Genomic DNA, 17,666 nt, shown 5'->3' with positions numbered 1-17,666 from the left:
GCTAGTTAAAGACTTAAGTGAACAGATATGTTTTAGCTTTCTTTTAAAAATACTTAGCGAGCTAGCTTTCCTGATATCTACACGTAGTGTGTTCCATAGCTTTGGGGTGTAATTGACAAAGGCTGTGTCCTCGTTCTTCGTCCGGCCGTTTCTGAAAACCTCCAATAAACCAGCACCTGATGATTACAGTGTTCTTGGTGGCAAATAGTCAACAAGGGAGTTAGCATGTAGCTTGGTCCCAGCCCATGTAGGGCTTTGTATACAAGGCCTGTAAAAAGTGCATCACAGTCGTGGAGTCAGCTTGAAATTGAAGCATGAATCAATTTCTCTGTATCTTTTTCATTTGGAAATGGTCGTTCCTTGGCTACGTTTCTGAGGTGGAAAAAATGTTTCGGTCACCTTGCTAATGTGGGACTTGAGGCTTAGATCCAAATCAAGGATCATGCCAAGACTTGTCACCTCAGATTTAATCCAGGGAGTTAAATTCACCAGATTATTAAACAGCACTTCTCTTTTTGTGCTAGGGCCGACAAGCAGGATTTCAGTTTCAGTCAACCCAATCGCCAGAAAAATGTTGGCATTGTACGTTTCTGCAAACCAGAGATGTTATTTGTACAGTAGGATGTAGTGGATAGGTTAAAACTTTCAACAACACCGTGAATAATGTGTGGTTAGATTTAGGCACAAAACCACTTGGTTATGGTTCACAGTAGATCATGTTTTGGCTGAAAATAACCACTTTTGGGGGCAGAGTCCTGGCAGGGATGTCTCTAAAAAAAACATCTGCTTTTTGTGGCACTATCTCGGCAGGAAACATGGCGATGTCTAAGTAAAACAGCCTTCACCAAAGCAGTGATATCCTGGTAAATAACAACTGCTTCTCATGGCACAACCCCAGCCAGAAAAACAGCGATGACGTTCTATAAAGCACAAACTTTTGGTGCTGAAAAAGCTGCTGGAAACAAGAAATGTTTCGCTAAATAACAACCAGTATTGTTGTTTCCTGGTCTCAAACAGTGGTCTGCAGCGGTCCACTGCTTGGCAAACATCTTACCTAGGTGACACGTGAAAAAGATACTCTAATTTATGAAACAGGCCTAAAGGCAGATGGAATGAAAACCAGGCGGGCAGGAACACAGGAAGAAGGAAAACCACAATAGAACAAATAACCTGGGCAGGTAAGAGTAGAAAGACACTGGGTAAGGAAGTGAGAACAGGTAAGTTGACTGCAGGACTAGTGAGGGACAGGTGAAACTAATCAGGGTGGGCAGACAATCAGAACTGAGATCACTGAGGAGATCGGGGCAGATCATGACACCATGTCACATTAGAAACGTCGACATGACACGTATGAAACACACAAATGTAACATACTCATGCTTTGCAGAAACATATCATGCCAACATTTTCTTCTCCCTACCTTATAGAAACCAGCTGCAAAGCAAAATCAGTTCATCAACAATTTATCAACATAATCGCTGCTGACTTGACCTATTGTTGTAAGAACCATTTATTATTCTTAATATTCACAAATGCAGATGACTCTCAAACTTTCTAGGACTCCTAGTGCTACATGTCATATAAAAGTGAAATTATTCATGGAATAAATTCTACGCACAAAATGAAATGTTATCAAAGTGCTCTAAGAAAATACACTGTAACTTGCATTACTGGAATTGCAGTACAGCTATATCACACACGGCCTCACAGTGAACAATGAAGAGAAGAGGAACAAGTTGCATTACATGTATAATGCTCAATTCATCAGACTTGTTAGGGACTGTATGAAAAACTGTATGACTGTATTAAAATTATTAACATTTTCTTTTGTCTTCTTTTGACTCAGAAAAAAATTTGTAACACTTTCCCCCAAATTTTTCAACACACACACACAACTTGTTTCCCTATTAATACCTAAGGGAGGAAAATAAACATAAACAAACCAAGATGGCGTACCTCCATTTTAAACATTAATAAGTCACCCAGTTGAAATGAATCATTTCACTTCACCAATTCGTGTAAACAAGTTGGAATCTGATTCCGAGTTATATTACAGGATGACTTTTTATGACACATTTTGATGGGACGACCATCCCGTCAACATTTTTTTTTCATACAGTCCCTTAATTAAAGGAAAACATGTCGTATTTTACATTTATCTCGCATGCACTTGTCTGTCGGGCTGTATATGTGAGATTTTTGTAAAACCACTTCCTAATAAATGTACAGAAGCCAAGAATGGCCGTATTCTTTCGTTTTCTTTTGACATTATCTTAAGATAACGCGTTAATTTATGTCACTTCTCAAGAAAACAAAAAGCTGAAACAGAATGAATTTTTTTCGAACGCAGGATAATTACGAAGAACTCAAAAATGAGTGTCTGGTTCATTTGATCACACCTGATTTCAGTCAGCCAGTCTTCTCCTTAAATGATGAGGACTGATCTGTTATACAGCTCTGATGCGTTGATCAATAACGGCTTCTCCTTGATCTGACCTTTGTCATCTTGAATCAGTTGCTATGGTTGTCAAGACGCCACCTACGCATGCTGGCGTGGCACTCCTGAGCTCAGATAAAGAGAAGTAATACGAGGAAACAACCTTTTGTTTTCTCATCGTAACAGGTTCATTATCTTGTTCATTACTATCTTGATTATCTTAAGATAAAAAAAATAATTAACTTGCGACCTCAAGATAACGGCATTAGGGGAAAAAAAGATTTGCAAGTACGGACATTCCTGACTTCCCAGGATCCAATACATATATGAAATAATTAAAGGGTAACTTCTGTATTTTTTCAACCTGGACCCTATTTTCCCATGTTTTTGTGTCTATGAAAGAAAAATGGAGACAACAGTTTTTGAAATGGGTCCCGTATTGAGCAAGACCAGCGGCAAAACAGGCTGCAATATAACACTAAGGGGCAATCACACACCGTCAATGTATGCTTCTGACTGCATTATGGAAAGGATCCCGACAGGTGATAGACCTTTTTACTAAAGAGTAAGATCCTCTTTGTTTAACCAGAAACCCACCGGACTCCATTTACAGTGGCATGCAAAAGTTTATAGTCTTCTCCTGCTTTGTGGGCATCAGTTATTTTAGTTTTCAGAGTGCTAGTTTAGAGGAGCCCATGGCTGCTGACTGCTGGGACAAGGTTTCAGGAGTCAGAGTATTTAGAAAGCTTTGAATTTTCCTAACGATGACTGTGAACAAGCCAGAGCTCTAACAAGCTAATTAAGGTCTGAGACTGTGGTAAAAGTTGTCTGAGAGCTTAAATGTGTTGGGGTGACCACATTTTTTAAGGTGTTGCTTTCCTTTTTTTTCACTCTAAAATTGTACAAAACCAAAATAATACACTGATCTTGCTTAAAATGTTGAGAAGCATGTGTCATCTTTAACTTCAAGCCTTTTGGAGATCACCTTTTCCTTAAATATTTACAGTAAACTGAATTTTGACCAAGAGTGCCCAGACACAAAACATGGAAAAAGAGTCCAGGTTGAAAAATACTGGTTACCCTTTAAAGTAGTTAAAAATTTTTAACCACTAGGGGGAGCCAAGCATCTCCCAAACAGACAACAAAAGGACCAGTTCTGCTGTTTGTGGAAAAATTAAGCGCTACAAACAGAGGGTGATTTTATACATTTACGTCAAATGTGTGCCTTAAAATAAACATGAACAATAAATAGAAAATCTAGCACAGGAAGCAGAAGAAGCACAGAGAGTCTGTTTTCTGTGATGGGAGAATGTGTTCGTCCATGAAGGTTCAGTGCAAATGAGTGTAAACATGATCCAAAGCAGGAGATGCTTTCGTAAAGACATGGTGGTGGTGGTGGTGGACAGTGCTGGTCACTCTGCTCAGAATCCAGTGTATGACTCTGTCTCTCACTTCTCCCTGAAGAGGTATAACACAATGGCCTTCACGTAGTGTCCAAAGGCACAGACGGCACACACCAGCCAGTGAGAGCGGAAGCTGGGATCAGTGTTCACCACGCACTTTGTTACATCCACCTGTAACAGCAGAGAAGACACAGAGCTCATTGAATCAATTCAGAATAAAACAAAAACGGTTGCATCTGATGCAGACACTCGACAACATTCAGGCAGGGAACAAAAAGGCCCAAATCAGATTTTTTTTTTTTGCTCATATGTTACCCAGATTTAGTTTTTTTTAACAGCAAAAATCACATTGAATCTGATCTTTTTTTATTCTGATTTGGGCCACTTTTATACTTGAGGCAGACACCCATGTTCGCTCCTCCACAGCGCCACCCTCTCACCCAAATATGGTCACTTCTGGCCGAAAAAAAAATGCTGAAATTAAAGGGATAGTGCACCCAAAAATGAAAATGCAGCCATTATCTACTCACCCATATGCCGAGGGAGGCTCTGGTGAAGGCTACAGGCTACAATGAGGCTAAAAACAGAGTTCAAATGACGTTTTTCCAAACAACTTTTTATGTCGGAGCTTCAGGACACTTGGATCACTACGGACGAGCAGTATGGAGATATTTTGTGGTTTCAATTATGTGTTCTTGGACGTTTTAATCTGGGGCACCGTCAGCCATTAGGTGTGCAGTTGTGCTGCTACCCACTCCCCCCTCTGATCTCCGCAAGTGTTGTGAGGACTCTGAAACTTCACCAGAGCCTTCCTCCGCATGAGGGTGAGTAGATAATGGCTGAATTTTCATTTTTGGGTGCACTATCCCTTTAAGACTTCAAAACGAGAGTCCACAAACCAATGGATACATATGACTGAAACTAGAATCACCACCTTGTGGCTGAATGCCTCATTTGTGCATGTTTTCTGACAGCTCACATACGGATGAAATGCAGCAATACCACCAGAGATGGCGGAGGCACTGTGGCGTACTTCAAGCAATTTCCGACCGTAGGAGACGACAAAGAAATTCAAATGGTGGCAGAAAGGAATGAATCAGTAATTATGACAGGATGTAACATTATATGGTGTCACAGGCCACTGCTGTCAATATTACAACCTCCTCCACCATCTCATTTGTTGTTGTGGGAAACTTCTGACTTTGCCCTTGTTACGCTCTACCCTTGGGGTGAACAAAACCTCACCACTGACCCAAACTAACATAAGACAGCTTTAAAACGATCAAATCCATGAAATCTATGGTCTTACTTTTCTGGCAGGTAAGCATGGATGGAACTTATTTCTGAAATTATTAAATTATTTCTGATGCTTGCAGCGTGATTATAGCCTAAAATACCTGATAAATCCCACATGTGTTCTTGATTTATAACATTTTCAGAATGTGCAGTGACATGATGTGCAACTTATCCACAAATATGTTCTTTCAAAGCCAGAGCCCACTCTGTAATCTCAGCAATGCTTACTCCAAAAATCCACTTATATAACCGGAGAACTTTTATAGACAATGAGACTCCACAGAGAGCACAGTTAAGTGTCAGTCCTGACACTAAACACTTGTCCCTCTCTTCAGATCCTTCATATCACTGAACGTTATTTAGGTTTCCTAGCAGCTGACATCATGTCCCGCTGTAGAGACATTACAGCTTGCGTTTAGACTGCCACAGCTCCCTCATTTCTGCCCATGAGGTCAGTTATACAATGCAGCGCTCTTCATTTTGTCACACTCCATTTGTCTTCAAAACAACACTGACTTGGGTGCCATGTCTCCGAGTGCATGGGCACATTTGTTCACTTGTTGTGCTCTTTCCAGCAGAGCAGAACGGGACTGAGGCACGCTGCCAGGCCTTGTTCCTTCTCGTACACTTTATTGTTTCTGCAGGGTTTTATCAGACGGGCTTCTCCCATTAACGGGATCCTACAGATGACATGCCTACTGCTCCGTCTCAAGCTGTGGCGACAGTTTCTGTTTGTTTCTGTTTCTGTTTGTAACCCAAATGAATTCTATAAATAATCAGTGGATTGCAGCCCTAATAGTCACAAACACACTCGGTCACCAAGAAATATTAAAGGTAAAATTGGAGCAGTAGTTCACCTATGCCATCATTTCAAGCCCCGTATAACACTCCTATAATATCAATACTAGGTTTGAACAATCATATGTGGGAGAGTTTAGTGATTTTATAGTGCACTTGACATACTTTGGTCACCCATACTGTAACTTTCAGCTGCTTCTGTTGTTTATATGTACTGAATTCAGAGCGTTCTTGTAAAAGAGAGTTCGCTCTCAATGGCTTTCCTTGTGTAAATAAAGATTATAACAACAAAAATACTTTGTCACAGCATAAACACACCACCTTCAGTTTACGACAGAGAATATGAAGGCCTGCAAGTTATTTCATTATCAATACTCTAAAGAAGTGTCCCTTACCCAGCCACCTCTCCTCTTCAACCAGGAGGTCAGGCTTTTGCGGACAAACTCCCCCATGCAGTCGACAATGGTATGGACCATAGCTGGATGACCGTGGCGAACACAGTCCACCGCCAAGGCTCCTGCCACGGCGTACAAAGACACCACCTTCCCCCACGTCACACCTGACAGGAGACACACAAGAGACGTGGGACTGTTAGAGCAAAATGCACTGCATCCACACTCAATGGTTTATACACTATCAGTTATGTCCTCGATGTAACTCTTTCCCCTTCTGGTGCTACCAGCAGACTGTCGTGATTATTATCAGTGCTGCTAATATTAATGTCACAATGCTGTCGACCGTTCTTTTCTCTGTTTCACCTTGTTGTTTTTTGGCTCCTTTGTCCAGGTTATTTGTATTTTTATTTCACTTACTCCACTCCTTATGCCAGGATTTCTTTTATTTCTTGCTCTTTTTCGAGCTCTAACATTACATGATAGACTGATCCATTTGAAGGGGTGGGGGGAAGTGACGATGGCTGTTACCGCTGCACCTAAGTGGGCCAATAGGTAGGCTATCGACAATTTTGAGACCTTGTAACCCCTAATTAGATGGGCTTCAAGTCAGCAGCAGCAGCCAGCAGGTCTTTTTTAAACATACACTTTTCCCCACAAGTGCTGCTGTTGGATTTGCGGCCCATAAGGTAGACCGGCCCATCTCGCAAGTGTCAGAATTACCCGATGGCCATTCCGAGCCTGGTCCTGATATCTGATGTATGAACACAAACTTTTCAAACAAATTATTATTGGATGACTTACAGGTTTTTGTTAAGGCCCTGACACACCAAGCCAAAAGTTGGGTCTTCAGTGAGCGTCTCTCACCCTAGTTTTTGCAGTGTTCCTGGCCCTAGTCAGCTTTTTTCCAGCTAATTCAGCATGTTGAATCGGCGTTAGATACAGCGCAGCCCATCGGTGAATAAAAAACCTCTGATTAGCAGTTCAGCTCAGTGCACAAAAAGAGAAACAGGAAGTGAGAAAAGAGGGCGTGAGATTGCTACATTAGTTGAGATCATTTTTTAGCCCTTTAGCAGAAACACTTCGCAACTGTTTGTGTTATGGTTTGCTAGTGTGCGGTAAATGTCCTTTGCAGTGGCTTAGGTAGCTACAACTGGCCCCAGTGCTTGATAATTTTACAGGTCCTGGTGCCAGATTTTGCCACTAAAATAGCAACTGTATATCATGTCATGTATATCATGTGCCAAAAACTGCAGTTCCTCTAATGGCCACTTGAGGCTGGCTCCAGAAGCCAGTCAATCCCCATAGACCTCCATGTTAAAATGTCCAACTTTACAGCAGAAATAAAGATATGTACAGCCTGGTACAAAAACTGTTTTGGTCTCAATAGCCCTGTTTGTGATGACTGTACGAGTTTTTCCACATATATTACACGTTTAGATTTTAGTAAGTGTTACACATAAATAAAGGCGGGCCTCTTTGAGTGACAGGCTGTCTGATGACAGTGTCCTCAGCTCTAAAGGCCCCCAATCCCACCCCACAGGCCCCTGTGCAACTATACTGCCTTCACTTTATATATTTACGCCCTTGGTCTTTTGTTCTTTCAACATTAGGTTGTGCTGTTTATGTGCTAACTGGCTAACTACAATCTTGAATCCGTCCTGTCAATCTTTCCGCTATCGAATAATGATTACAGACCACCGCTGCCTGCTTGTATAGAGAGTTATTTCCTCTCGTGCAGGTCCAGAACATTCATGCTGGTTGGTCGTCAGCTGTAGTCGTTGCAGTGTGTTCATGAGCAACTTTTTTGGCTGAAGCACTGGTGACGTGAGCCAACAGGCGACTTTGGTCACCACTTGTTTTTTGATATCTGTTTGTGTTTGTCTGGGTCTTTAAATTGCTGTTTTTGAGGAGTTGTAGTTTTTAGTGCAGCAAACGTCTCTCAACAGCTCTCTCCAAAGACGGATAAACAAATTATAAAACCTCAGCAGCAGCCAGGCATGAGGCGTCCATGCCTGCCTGCCTGTCCCACAGAGAACCCAAACAGGAGGCTCCGGGCAGCAGACAGGCTGTACGCCTCACCAGATTAGTGAGCAGGTCATTTTTCCAACTTAGTTCACATGTTAAGTGAAGCTTTCTGCCGCCACACCATTTACAGTCAAAACTTCAGACTATTCTTGCAGTGTTTACATGTCCAACACACACAAATGAGTCTCAGCCTCATCCATCTTCTGTTCCTGTCGTCTGATTCATTCCTAGTATCTCATAATGGACATCATGTTTCTCTCACTGTGAAATCTGGAATTTGCAAAATGTGGTGCAACATGAAGATCTCCTTAAATGTCTCCACCTGCTCCCTATGTAGATGTAAACAGCTCATTCTAAGGTTAAAAAAAACATAACAGTTCTTATTTTAAGGTGATTATACACAAAAGAAAACATACTTATTATATTATGTTCCATCTCTGCTGATATATCCCCTTAAATCCTACACACGAGAGCTTTAAAACCAAAACAATGAGCTAAAAGAAACTAAAAGAGCCGAGGAGAACTGAGAGTTGGGTCATAATTCTCTGTGGGTTTCACAAACGACAACTTCCACTTTACACACATTAATTTGACATACTGTTAGTGTAAAGATATTGATCACAACTATGAACAGAACAGTGTATAGTCTGTAAACACGTACTTTCATATTTACACATTTGTGAATCCATTTTTAAACGTGAGACTGGTTTTGCACATTTCTGGATCGCTTCCTGTAAGTTCACGAGTCATGTGACATTTGTGACTTCGCACCTGTGTATTTGCATAATTTTGTCCAATTCCTACCACAGCAGGATCTGCTGATGGCGACATTCTCTCACATGAGATAAGTGTACCTAGTAAGCTAAAAAACAGAGCCTATCTAGCGTTAGCATCTGCAGTTTACAGTGATGCTGGAAGGTAACAAAGTACATTTACTTTCAAGTACTGTACTTGAGTATAATTCTGATGTACTTGTACTTTACTTGAATATTTTCATGTTCTGCTACTAAATTCTTCTACTCCATTACATCTGAGAAGGACATGTTTTACTTTTCACTACCCTACATTTATTTGAGACATTTAAATATCAGTTAAACTGCAAATTGAGACTTTAAGTAAAAAATATTATGATGGATAAGCAAGACTTGACTGACTGACTCCCACTTGACTTTTCTCTTGTACTTTCACCTGAGTAAAAGATCTAAGTACTTCTTCCACCACTGCAACCCTGTGTCAAATTAGTCCGTTAGCTCGATGCTAACACATAATGGGAATAAACATTAGTGCGCTACTGAAAATTAGCATCGCAAAATTATTATCCTTACAAATGATCCATTTTTATTTCAATTGCTTAACATGAATAGAAATATGTGCTCATACTGAAAGGCATAAATTCCCCATGCTCCCTGGAAAGGAACTAATAGCGGCTGACCTCTATCCCTGTGTCCAGTTGTTATTGTTAAAGGGATAGTGCACCCAAAAATGAAAATTCAGCCATTATCTACTCACCCATATGCCGAGGGAGGCTCAGGTGAAGTTTTAGAGTCCTCACATCCCTTGCGGAGATCCCAGGGGGGTGTGGGTAGCAGCACAACTCCACCTAATGCAGGCTGACAGTGCCCAAGATTAAAACGTCCAAAAAAACACATAATTGAAACCACAAAATATCTCCATACTGCTCATCCGTAGTGATCCAAGTGTCCTGAAGCTCGAGCAGTATGGAGATATTTTGTGGTGTCAATTATGTGGTTTTTTTGTCGTTTTAATCTGGGGCGTCAGCCTGCATTAGGTGGAGTTGTGTTGCTACCCACTCCCCCCTGGGATCTCCGCAAGGGATGTGAGGACTCTAAAACTTCACTTGAGCCTCCCTCGGCATATGGGTGAGTAGATAATGGCTGAATTTTCATTTTTGGGTGCACTATCCCTTTAAGGATGCTAATGCTAGATAGGCTCTGTGTGAGGGAATGCCGCAACATGCTGATGTGGCGAGTAACTGCACCTCACACTTATATTATATATTCTTTTATAGATCCTCCAAAATTATGCAAATACACAGATGGGAAGTCACAATTGTCACAAGATCCGCAAATGTACAGGAAGTGATCCACAAATGTGCGAAACAAGTCTCACGTGTAAAAATGGATCCGCAACTGCGTAAATATGACCGCACATAAATCCTGTAACATTTTTATGAGAAATTAAAGCATGTGTATACAGAGTAGGTTATGCTGTAGAGTGTCTTGTGTGGGTTACAAATAATAACGTCCAATACAAACTTCCATACAGAACAGCTTTAAATAAAGGGGCATCCTACGCTGCTGGATGGTGCAAACTGTGGGAGGATGTTTTTATTGTCTGTGTCTTGCTGACAGTTGTGACTGAGCTCATCCACATTAGATAAGTCTGTAGTCATAATCTTCTGCTGTCCATAACTTCCTCTTGACGCAGTGACACATCTAGACTGTCAGCTTCACTGTATGTGTCAACATTTACACTATCATCCTCAAACCTGTGACTGAAACTAAAGCAACTTACTTGAATTACACCACACTCGTGGTCATAACCATAACAGCATGTTTGGATTAAGGTTTAATTTAATGCCAATATCCTTGAAGTAGTCAGTGATTTTTCTAAGCAGCTCTGCACATACTAGGGACCACACTAACCTGATTTTGTTCAGATTGCAGCTAACTCCTAATTAACTTTGCAGCAGTTTGTTTAGTTACAGTCCCTGAGGTAGAAACCAGCTGAAGCCTTTGACTGCGCTCCCTGGGTGGGGTCCAAACTGTCTGTAACAATCACTCGCTCCAGCAACATGTTAACCTAATATGGACAGAATGTTTTCCCCACGGTTCCTTTCCCGTAAGAGGATAATGACCGCTAGAAAATGCCTCTGAGTAACTGGAGAATTCTGTGGCAACCCTGCAGGAGAGGTGTTTACATGACAAAGTAAGCTGGACTTAGTTGAAAAACTGCTCTTATTTTAGTAACAGAAGTTCTCCAAACATTTCAATATCTTTATTGTGTTTGCCTCAAGCTCTGAAGTTCCCCTCCCTACTGACAAAGATATGAAGAACTTCCCTAAAAGGACAAATGCTGTGTAATCTCCCTTTGTTTTCTGTGTACCTGATAACAAAGCCCTACAGTTAGTTCCCATGATGCAGGCCTGCACACATGGCCTGATTTACAACACAGATGCGGACCTACCTGTGGAGAAAATGTCTGCAGCCACAGCCAGGAAAGCATCAGACACAATGCTCTCTGACGCCACGGTGATGTTGAGCTGTCGCGCTACGTTGCGGTAAACGTTGGGTCGAAGGTACTCCAGCTCGTCACCTGGCCAAAACACAAGAGACTAAACTCAATCAAAAATGTTTCTGTTGAAGGTTTGTAGTGTCTTAGACTTTTCCTTTAGACTGAACAAACACTTAATACAGGAAGAAGCAAGAACACAATATTCCTCTTACGCATCAGTTGTTGATTCATTAAAAAGAAAACACACCCATGTTTGACTCAATATTCTCGGGGATTTTGCTTCTATTGCCTCACTTTGTCTGGTGTGATGAGTGGTTTGTAGTAGCTAAAGTCAGGCTAGTTGTCTTCCCTTGTTTTTTTGACTAAGAAGAAATCTGGACCAGTTGGGAACCACTGCATTACAAGACGCCATGGGGCCCAAAAATACTTTACCATAGACTTACATTGTGAGAGAGATCAGTAAATCAGTGGATACATTTTTTGAGCATCACATCCCCCACAAAGTTTTTGGTGCGTTCACTCTGTTGGCCCAATGATTACAAAGATCTGGATACTTTTATAGCCAAGAGGTCGAACTTTTCAGCTTTATGCGGCAGCGAGTAACTTCAAAGGAATGAACGAGGCCCCGCCTCCAATGCTGTGGCATCTATCCACTCATCTAAAGCCCCTTTACACATGCACTGCAACCCTGGACTTATGTAGACCCAGAGGAGCTATACTGTATGTGAGAACGCAAGTGTCCGAATCAGTTGGACCAAACAATAAACAGACTTCACCCTGCCAGCTCTGTCGTACAAAATCCCTGTAACGTCCAGTTCAGCCCATGTTGGAATACAGCAGGAGCGTGTTCAGCCCTGACACACATAGCAAAATGTTGATTTCAACGAAAACCGTGGTGCGTTTAACAACCGTTTGCAAACCGTTTTACACCGTTTAGAGGAAACATGTAGTTCAACCCAAAACTACGCACCCCCGGTAATTTGTCTGGAGAATTCACAGCGAGCAAGTGGGCATGTTGATGACATTTCTAACATGCAACTGGTGCAAAACCAGAAGAATACAAACATCCAGGACTGAATAAACTGTAGAGACGATGACAATTGGGAACTTCTGTTCGAAAACATTAGACAAATTCAAGGGACAGCAGGAGACTCGGTTGTTAATGACCAAATTACCCTCCAGCTACGTAAACTAAACACTTTAATTTCTGCAGCCCACTTTTTGTGTCATGCCCTGCCTCCTGTGACCTCTACCCAGACGCCACCCAGAAGTGAGTAAGGATAGTTTCCAAAATGTTGAACTATTCCTTTAAAATCTGATTTAGCCTGAATTTTTTCCTTGATTTATGAGCAGTGGATGTTTTTGCTGTAACCTGAAGTGACTTCATATTCAGTCGCCTTTAAAGGAAACAAAGTCCAAAAGTAATCAATCTAATCTCTTCAGCTGATTCTGGCCCAGAGGTTTGCCAGCTCTGTTTTGACCACAGTTTTTGAAACTCTTCTGGAAAGTGTTCCCAAACTTCCTCCCCTTTGTCTTTTCCTTATAACCACAGTCTTTGTTCGATCTGAGTTTCCAATGAATTGCACAGCTCCTTAAACTGGAGGTGGGGTGATAACCACAGAGTGAAGTCAAAGCTCAGACAGGAAGAGAAATCTGGAGTCTATGGGTTGTCGTACCAAGCAAACATCCAAATATTCCTCACGAGACTGTGTCACTCATTTGAGCTGGTTATTCCTCAGAATCACTTCAAGGCCTTCCAGTGAAAACGGAAGGTGATCCCACAGCACTTTTCTGAATGATGAGCAGCCCAGTCACCAGAAGACAATGCTGACAATGTGTGCTTCTGCAAGTCATGTTACTGACAAGTCATGCTACATTTGTTTCATCTGTATCATCTAAACTGATGTGGTATAGGAGCACGGGTGGATTATGAGACAATCGACACAGATATGCAAAGGGCCTCACCACCTTTCCTACATGTTTGTAGTCATTTTGTGTCTCATTGTAGTAGTTTGAGTCTCTTTGTGGTTGCTTTGTGTCTCTTTGAAGTAATGTCGGTTTTGATATTTTGTGTTTCAGTGTTGTCATTTTGTGTCTTACTGAGTATATTTTGTGTCTCTTTGACGCAATTTGGTGTCCTTATTGGTCTTTTTTTGTTTTCTTTTGTTTTTTTATAGTCATTTTGTGTCTCTTTGGAATTATTTAGCATCTTTTATGTTCATTTTTTGTTGTTTGTACTTGTTTTGCGTCTCTTAATGTTGTCTTTGTGTCTGTTTTGTCATTTTGTGTCTCATTGGGGCAATTTAGTGTCCTTTTTGGTCATTTTTTTGTTGTCTGTAATTATTTTGTGTCTCTTTAAAGTAATTTTGTTTCTTTTTTTGTCATTGTGTGTTTTAGTGTAGTCACTTTGTGTCTTACTTAGTAGATTTTGTGTCACTTTGAGGCCAATTAGTGTCCTTTTTGGTCATTTTTGTTGTTGCGTGTAGTCATTTTGTGTCTCATTGTAGTCATTTTGCGTCTCTTTGTTGTTGTTTTGTGTCTCTTTAAAGTAATTTGGTGTCAGTTTTGTCATTTTGTGTTTCAGTGTAGTCACTTTGTGTCTTACTTAGTAGATTTTGTGTCTCTTTGAGGCAAACTAGTGTCCTTTTTGGTCATTTTTTGTTTTATTTTTATTTTTTTGTCTAATTGTAGCCATTTTGTGTCTCTTTTTGGTTGTTTCGTGTCTCTTTGAAGTAATTTTGTGTCTTTTTTTGTCATTTCGTGTTTGAGTGTAGTCACTTTGTGTCTTACTAAGTAGATTTTGTGTCACTTTGAGGCCAATTAGTGTCCTTTTTGGTCATTTCTTGGTGTTTGTAGTCATTTTGTGTCTCACAGAGTCATTTTGTGTATCTCTTTGTGGTTGTTTCGTGTCTCTTTGAAGTAATTTTGTGTCTTTTTTTGTCATTTCGTGTTTGAGTGTAGTCACTTTGTGTCTTTCTTAGTATATTTTGTATCTCTTTGAGGCAATTTGGTGCCCTCATTGGACTTTTTTTCGAGTTTTTTGTAGCCATTTTGTGTCTCATTGTAGCAGTTTTGTGTCTCTTTGGAATTATTTAGCGTCTTTTATGTTTATTTTCTGTACTCATTATGTGTCTCTTTATGGTTGTTTTGTGTCTCTTTAAAGCAATTTTATGTCTTTTTTGTCATTGTGTGTTTCAGTATAGTCACTTTGTGTCTTACTTAATAGATTTTATGTCACTGTGAGGCAAATTAGTGTCCTTTCTGGTCATTTTTTGTTGTTTGTAGTCATTTTGTGTCTCAATGTAATCGTTTTGTGTCTCTCTGTGGTTGTTTTGTGTCTCTTTGAAGTAATTTTGTGTCTGTTTTGTCATTTTGTGTCTCTTTGTCTTCTTTGTGTGTCTCTTTGTGGTGATTCTGAGTCTCTTACTGGTCCCTACATGTTAATTTGACATTTGACATTTGACATTTTGCAGCTAAAAGCCAGGGGCTCCCTGTAACTTTGGGCCTGTGCCAGGTAGGCCCTTTCAGTAATGCATCCATGTACATGAGCTGACTTTGTCATCAGGAGGTGGAGGGGATGGTGGATAGCATGACATCTAAGCAAGACGGCAACTTGTCGTTGTGTTTCTAGTAGGTTCTAAGGCACCAAAGACGGTGTGTTTTTTAGTGACCCGTCACTGTTTTTGCAGCAGGGTAGTGCCACATAAAGTGGTTGTTTTTTTTTACAAAGACATCACTGCACTTCCACCAGGGATAGAGCCATGAAATGCAGGCATTTTAAGCCAAAATAATGATCTTTTCCTAACCATAGCCAAGAGGTTTTTGTGCCCAAACCTAACCACAAATTAACCACAGCATTGTTGAAACATAAATAAAGTATAGCTTCAACATATCTGCTACAAATAAGGTACAAATGTAACACATTTGGGTTTGCAGAATCGTACAATGCCAATATTTTTTCTGGCGACTGGGTTGCTGACGAGACAGGTTATAAAGGTCATAGGTCCAAGCAGCCCCGCCGATGCCGCCCTCAGACCTGAAAATTCAACTTATTTATTTGTTTATGAGTGCGATTTTTTTCAATTCTATGAAAAACTCTTGTATGTTGCAGAAATTCTCTAAATTACATTCTAAAACTGTATTTTTTTTAATGATTGTTCTCATCATTGTGAAACGCTCTGTGTACTCACTTGTGTCTTCATTTTTCTTTGCATAAAAGTGCTCAAATTCAAGCACACTGAGTCTAATAATACCACTGTCTGTCTTTTAAAAGCCCACTGTGTGTAACTTAAAATGATCCAGAGTAAACTGCAGCTCAGGTCCCCAAACTTCTTGGAAAAGTACTTGCAGCATGACCCCTGTGTCCTGGTATAAATATAAATCAGTGTAGACGTCTGTGGGAATGTGATGGGAATATTTTTGCCTTAAATGCTGTATATGTCATTGAAGTCACATGGGAGGGTGCCCATGAGTGTGATGTCTACTAGTGTCTGCAGACCACCCACAAAAACTTACCCAGCCACAGCAGCACCGATGATATCTCTCCCAGAGCCCCACCTGATGCAGCCAGTCCATGCTCAGGTTTAGACCAGCCTATCCCGGCACGGTTCAGCCTGGAGTGGATGTAGTCTCTGCACAGTGCTTTGGCCTGGGACACCAGCTCCTTGTCGGTGGGCGAGCGGTCAAACACTTCAGCCGCAAACACAGAAGAGCGGCGCAACATCTCCATGCCCCTGTCCGGTCATCCGCCGCGAACTGCGCTGCGCACCTCCCCGCCTCCACCGCCTCTCGCAGCGGCCACCTCTCCCCGGCACCACCTCCGTCCCTTTATCGTATAAAGACTTATGGAGATTATTCTGCAGTAACACACACACACACACGCAGATTAGTTTGATGGCCTCCCCGAAGCAAAGTGTAGTGAAGCTGCAGGTTATATAAACCCCAGGCTGGAGAGCAGGAACACTGAGGCGAGGAAAAGTTCACACCACAAAAGTTCTTCACGGGTCCATAAAGTTCCAGAAGTGCGCACACAGTCGTTTACAGTGAAGGTGAGGACAATTAAATAACACTTACCCGACAATCAACAGGCGAACGCGCCCCTACAGTCAGATATTCTCCTGCATCGCAGCTCACTAAGCAGAAAACTGTGTTTTGGTGTCTGACTTTTATGAACTGAAGATTTGCTGCCACTCAAAACGTAAAAAAAGCTCCCCAGTTTACAGTCTGACGGGCTTTCCTTCTAAGGGCACTTATTGTGAAGTCCAAAGGCGGAGATAAGAGGACTGACACACGCCCCACCCCCTTCCCACAACACACACACACACACACACACACACACACACACACACACAAACATGACCCAGTCCTACCTCAGCTGTTAATCATAACCGGATTTATTAAAGGTGTGCCAGAGTGACAAAATCACCACATCTCAACTCTTCAAGTCTTTCTGTTTCACTACACATGTTGTCAACCTGAATCCACTCCTACCCTCCTACATCTGTGTCAGTAATGTGTCTCAGGCTGCTTCCAGACCTAGAGTTGTCTTTCTTTGGTCTGAATCAGGGACTAATTTTGTTGCAAAGTTGCATAATGGCCTAGAGTTGGTTTGTGTTCTCAGCATTTACAATCAGACCAGATAAAATACCTTGCACGTGAAAGACGAGGGACAACTACACAGGTTGATTTTAGCGCTGGTCATCGTGGACTATATTGCTGTCATTGTTCATTTTAGTCAAACCATACAGTTTGAAAACGAGGCGCGGCTCCAACTAGAAAACAATGTTTTGATGCATTGGATGTGCTGAATGTGCATATTAAGGCAGTACAGGAGTACAGTGCACATTAATAATCCTCCAGGACTGTAACATGCTCACGTTTAACCCAAACAATGTGTCATGTGACTGCAGCTGGTTCAGATCCAGGTCGGAACACGTTTTCACCGCAAGCGAACTGCACCAGAGTTTGTTTGTAACCGGACTGAGACCACCTCTTCAAGAAGATCTCGGTCCGGTTGTTTTGGTGCACACCCGAGTGCAATTGCTGTGTTCACACCTG

General features: G+C 41.4%; 1 protein-coding gene across 2 annotated transcripts; it reads right to left on the bottom strand.

Annotated features, from left to right (window-relative positions):
* Positions 1-1,494: 1,494 nt before the first annotated feature.
* boka (BCL2 family apoptosis regulator BOK a) lies at positions 1,495-16,854 on the bottom strand. Of its 2 annotated transcripts, none has more exons than XM_050054353.1 (5): positions 16,683-16,854; positions 16,125-16,465; positions 11,562-11,690; positions 6,330-6,493; positions 1,495-4,011 (listed from the first exon to the last, which is right to left on the bottom strand). In XM_050054353.1, exons 2-5 carry the CDS (start codon positions 16,336-16,338, stop codon positions 3,886-3,888), a joined length of 633 nt encoding a protein of 210 aa, XP_049910310.1. In that variant the 5' UTR covers positions 16,339-16,465; positions 16,683-16,854; the 3' UTR covers positions 1,495-3,885. The 2 variants fall into 2 exon arrangements, with proteins under 2 accessions (XP_049910310.1, XP_049910311.1); XM_050054354.1 differs by having other exon boundaries at positions 16,125-16,434.
* Positions 16,855-17,666: the final 812 nt, after the last annotated feature.

This window comes from Epinephelus moara, chromosome 10, assembly GCF_006386435.1.
Source record: "Epinephelus moara isolate mb chromosome 10, YSFRI_EMoa_1.0, whole genome shotgun sequence".
NCBI lineage: Eukaryota > Metazoa > Chordata > Actinopteri > Perciformes > Serranidae > Epinephelus > Epinephelus moara.
Note: the sequence above shows the minus strand (reverse complement) of the source record. Positions and strands in the feature narration are given on the sequence as shown.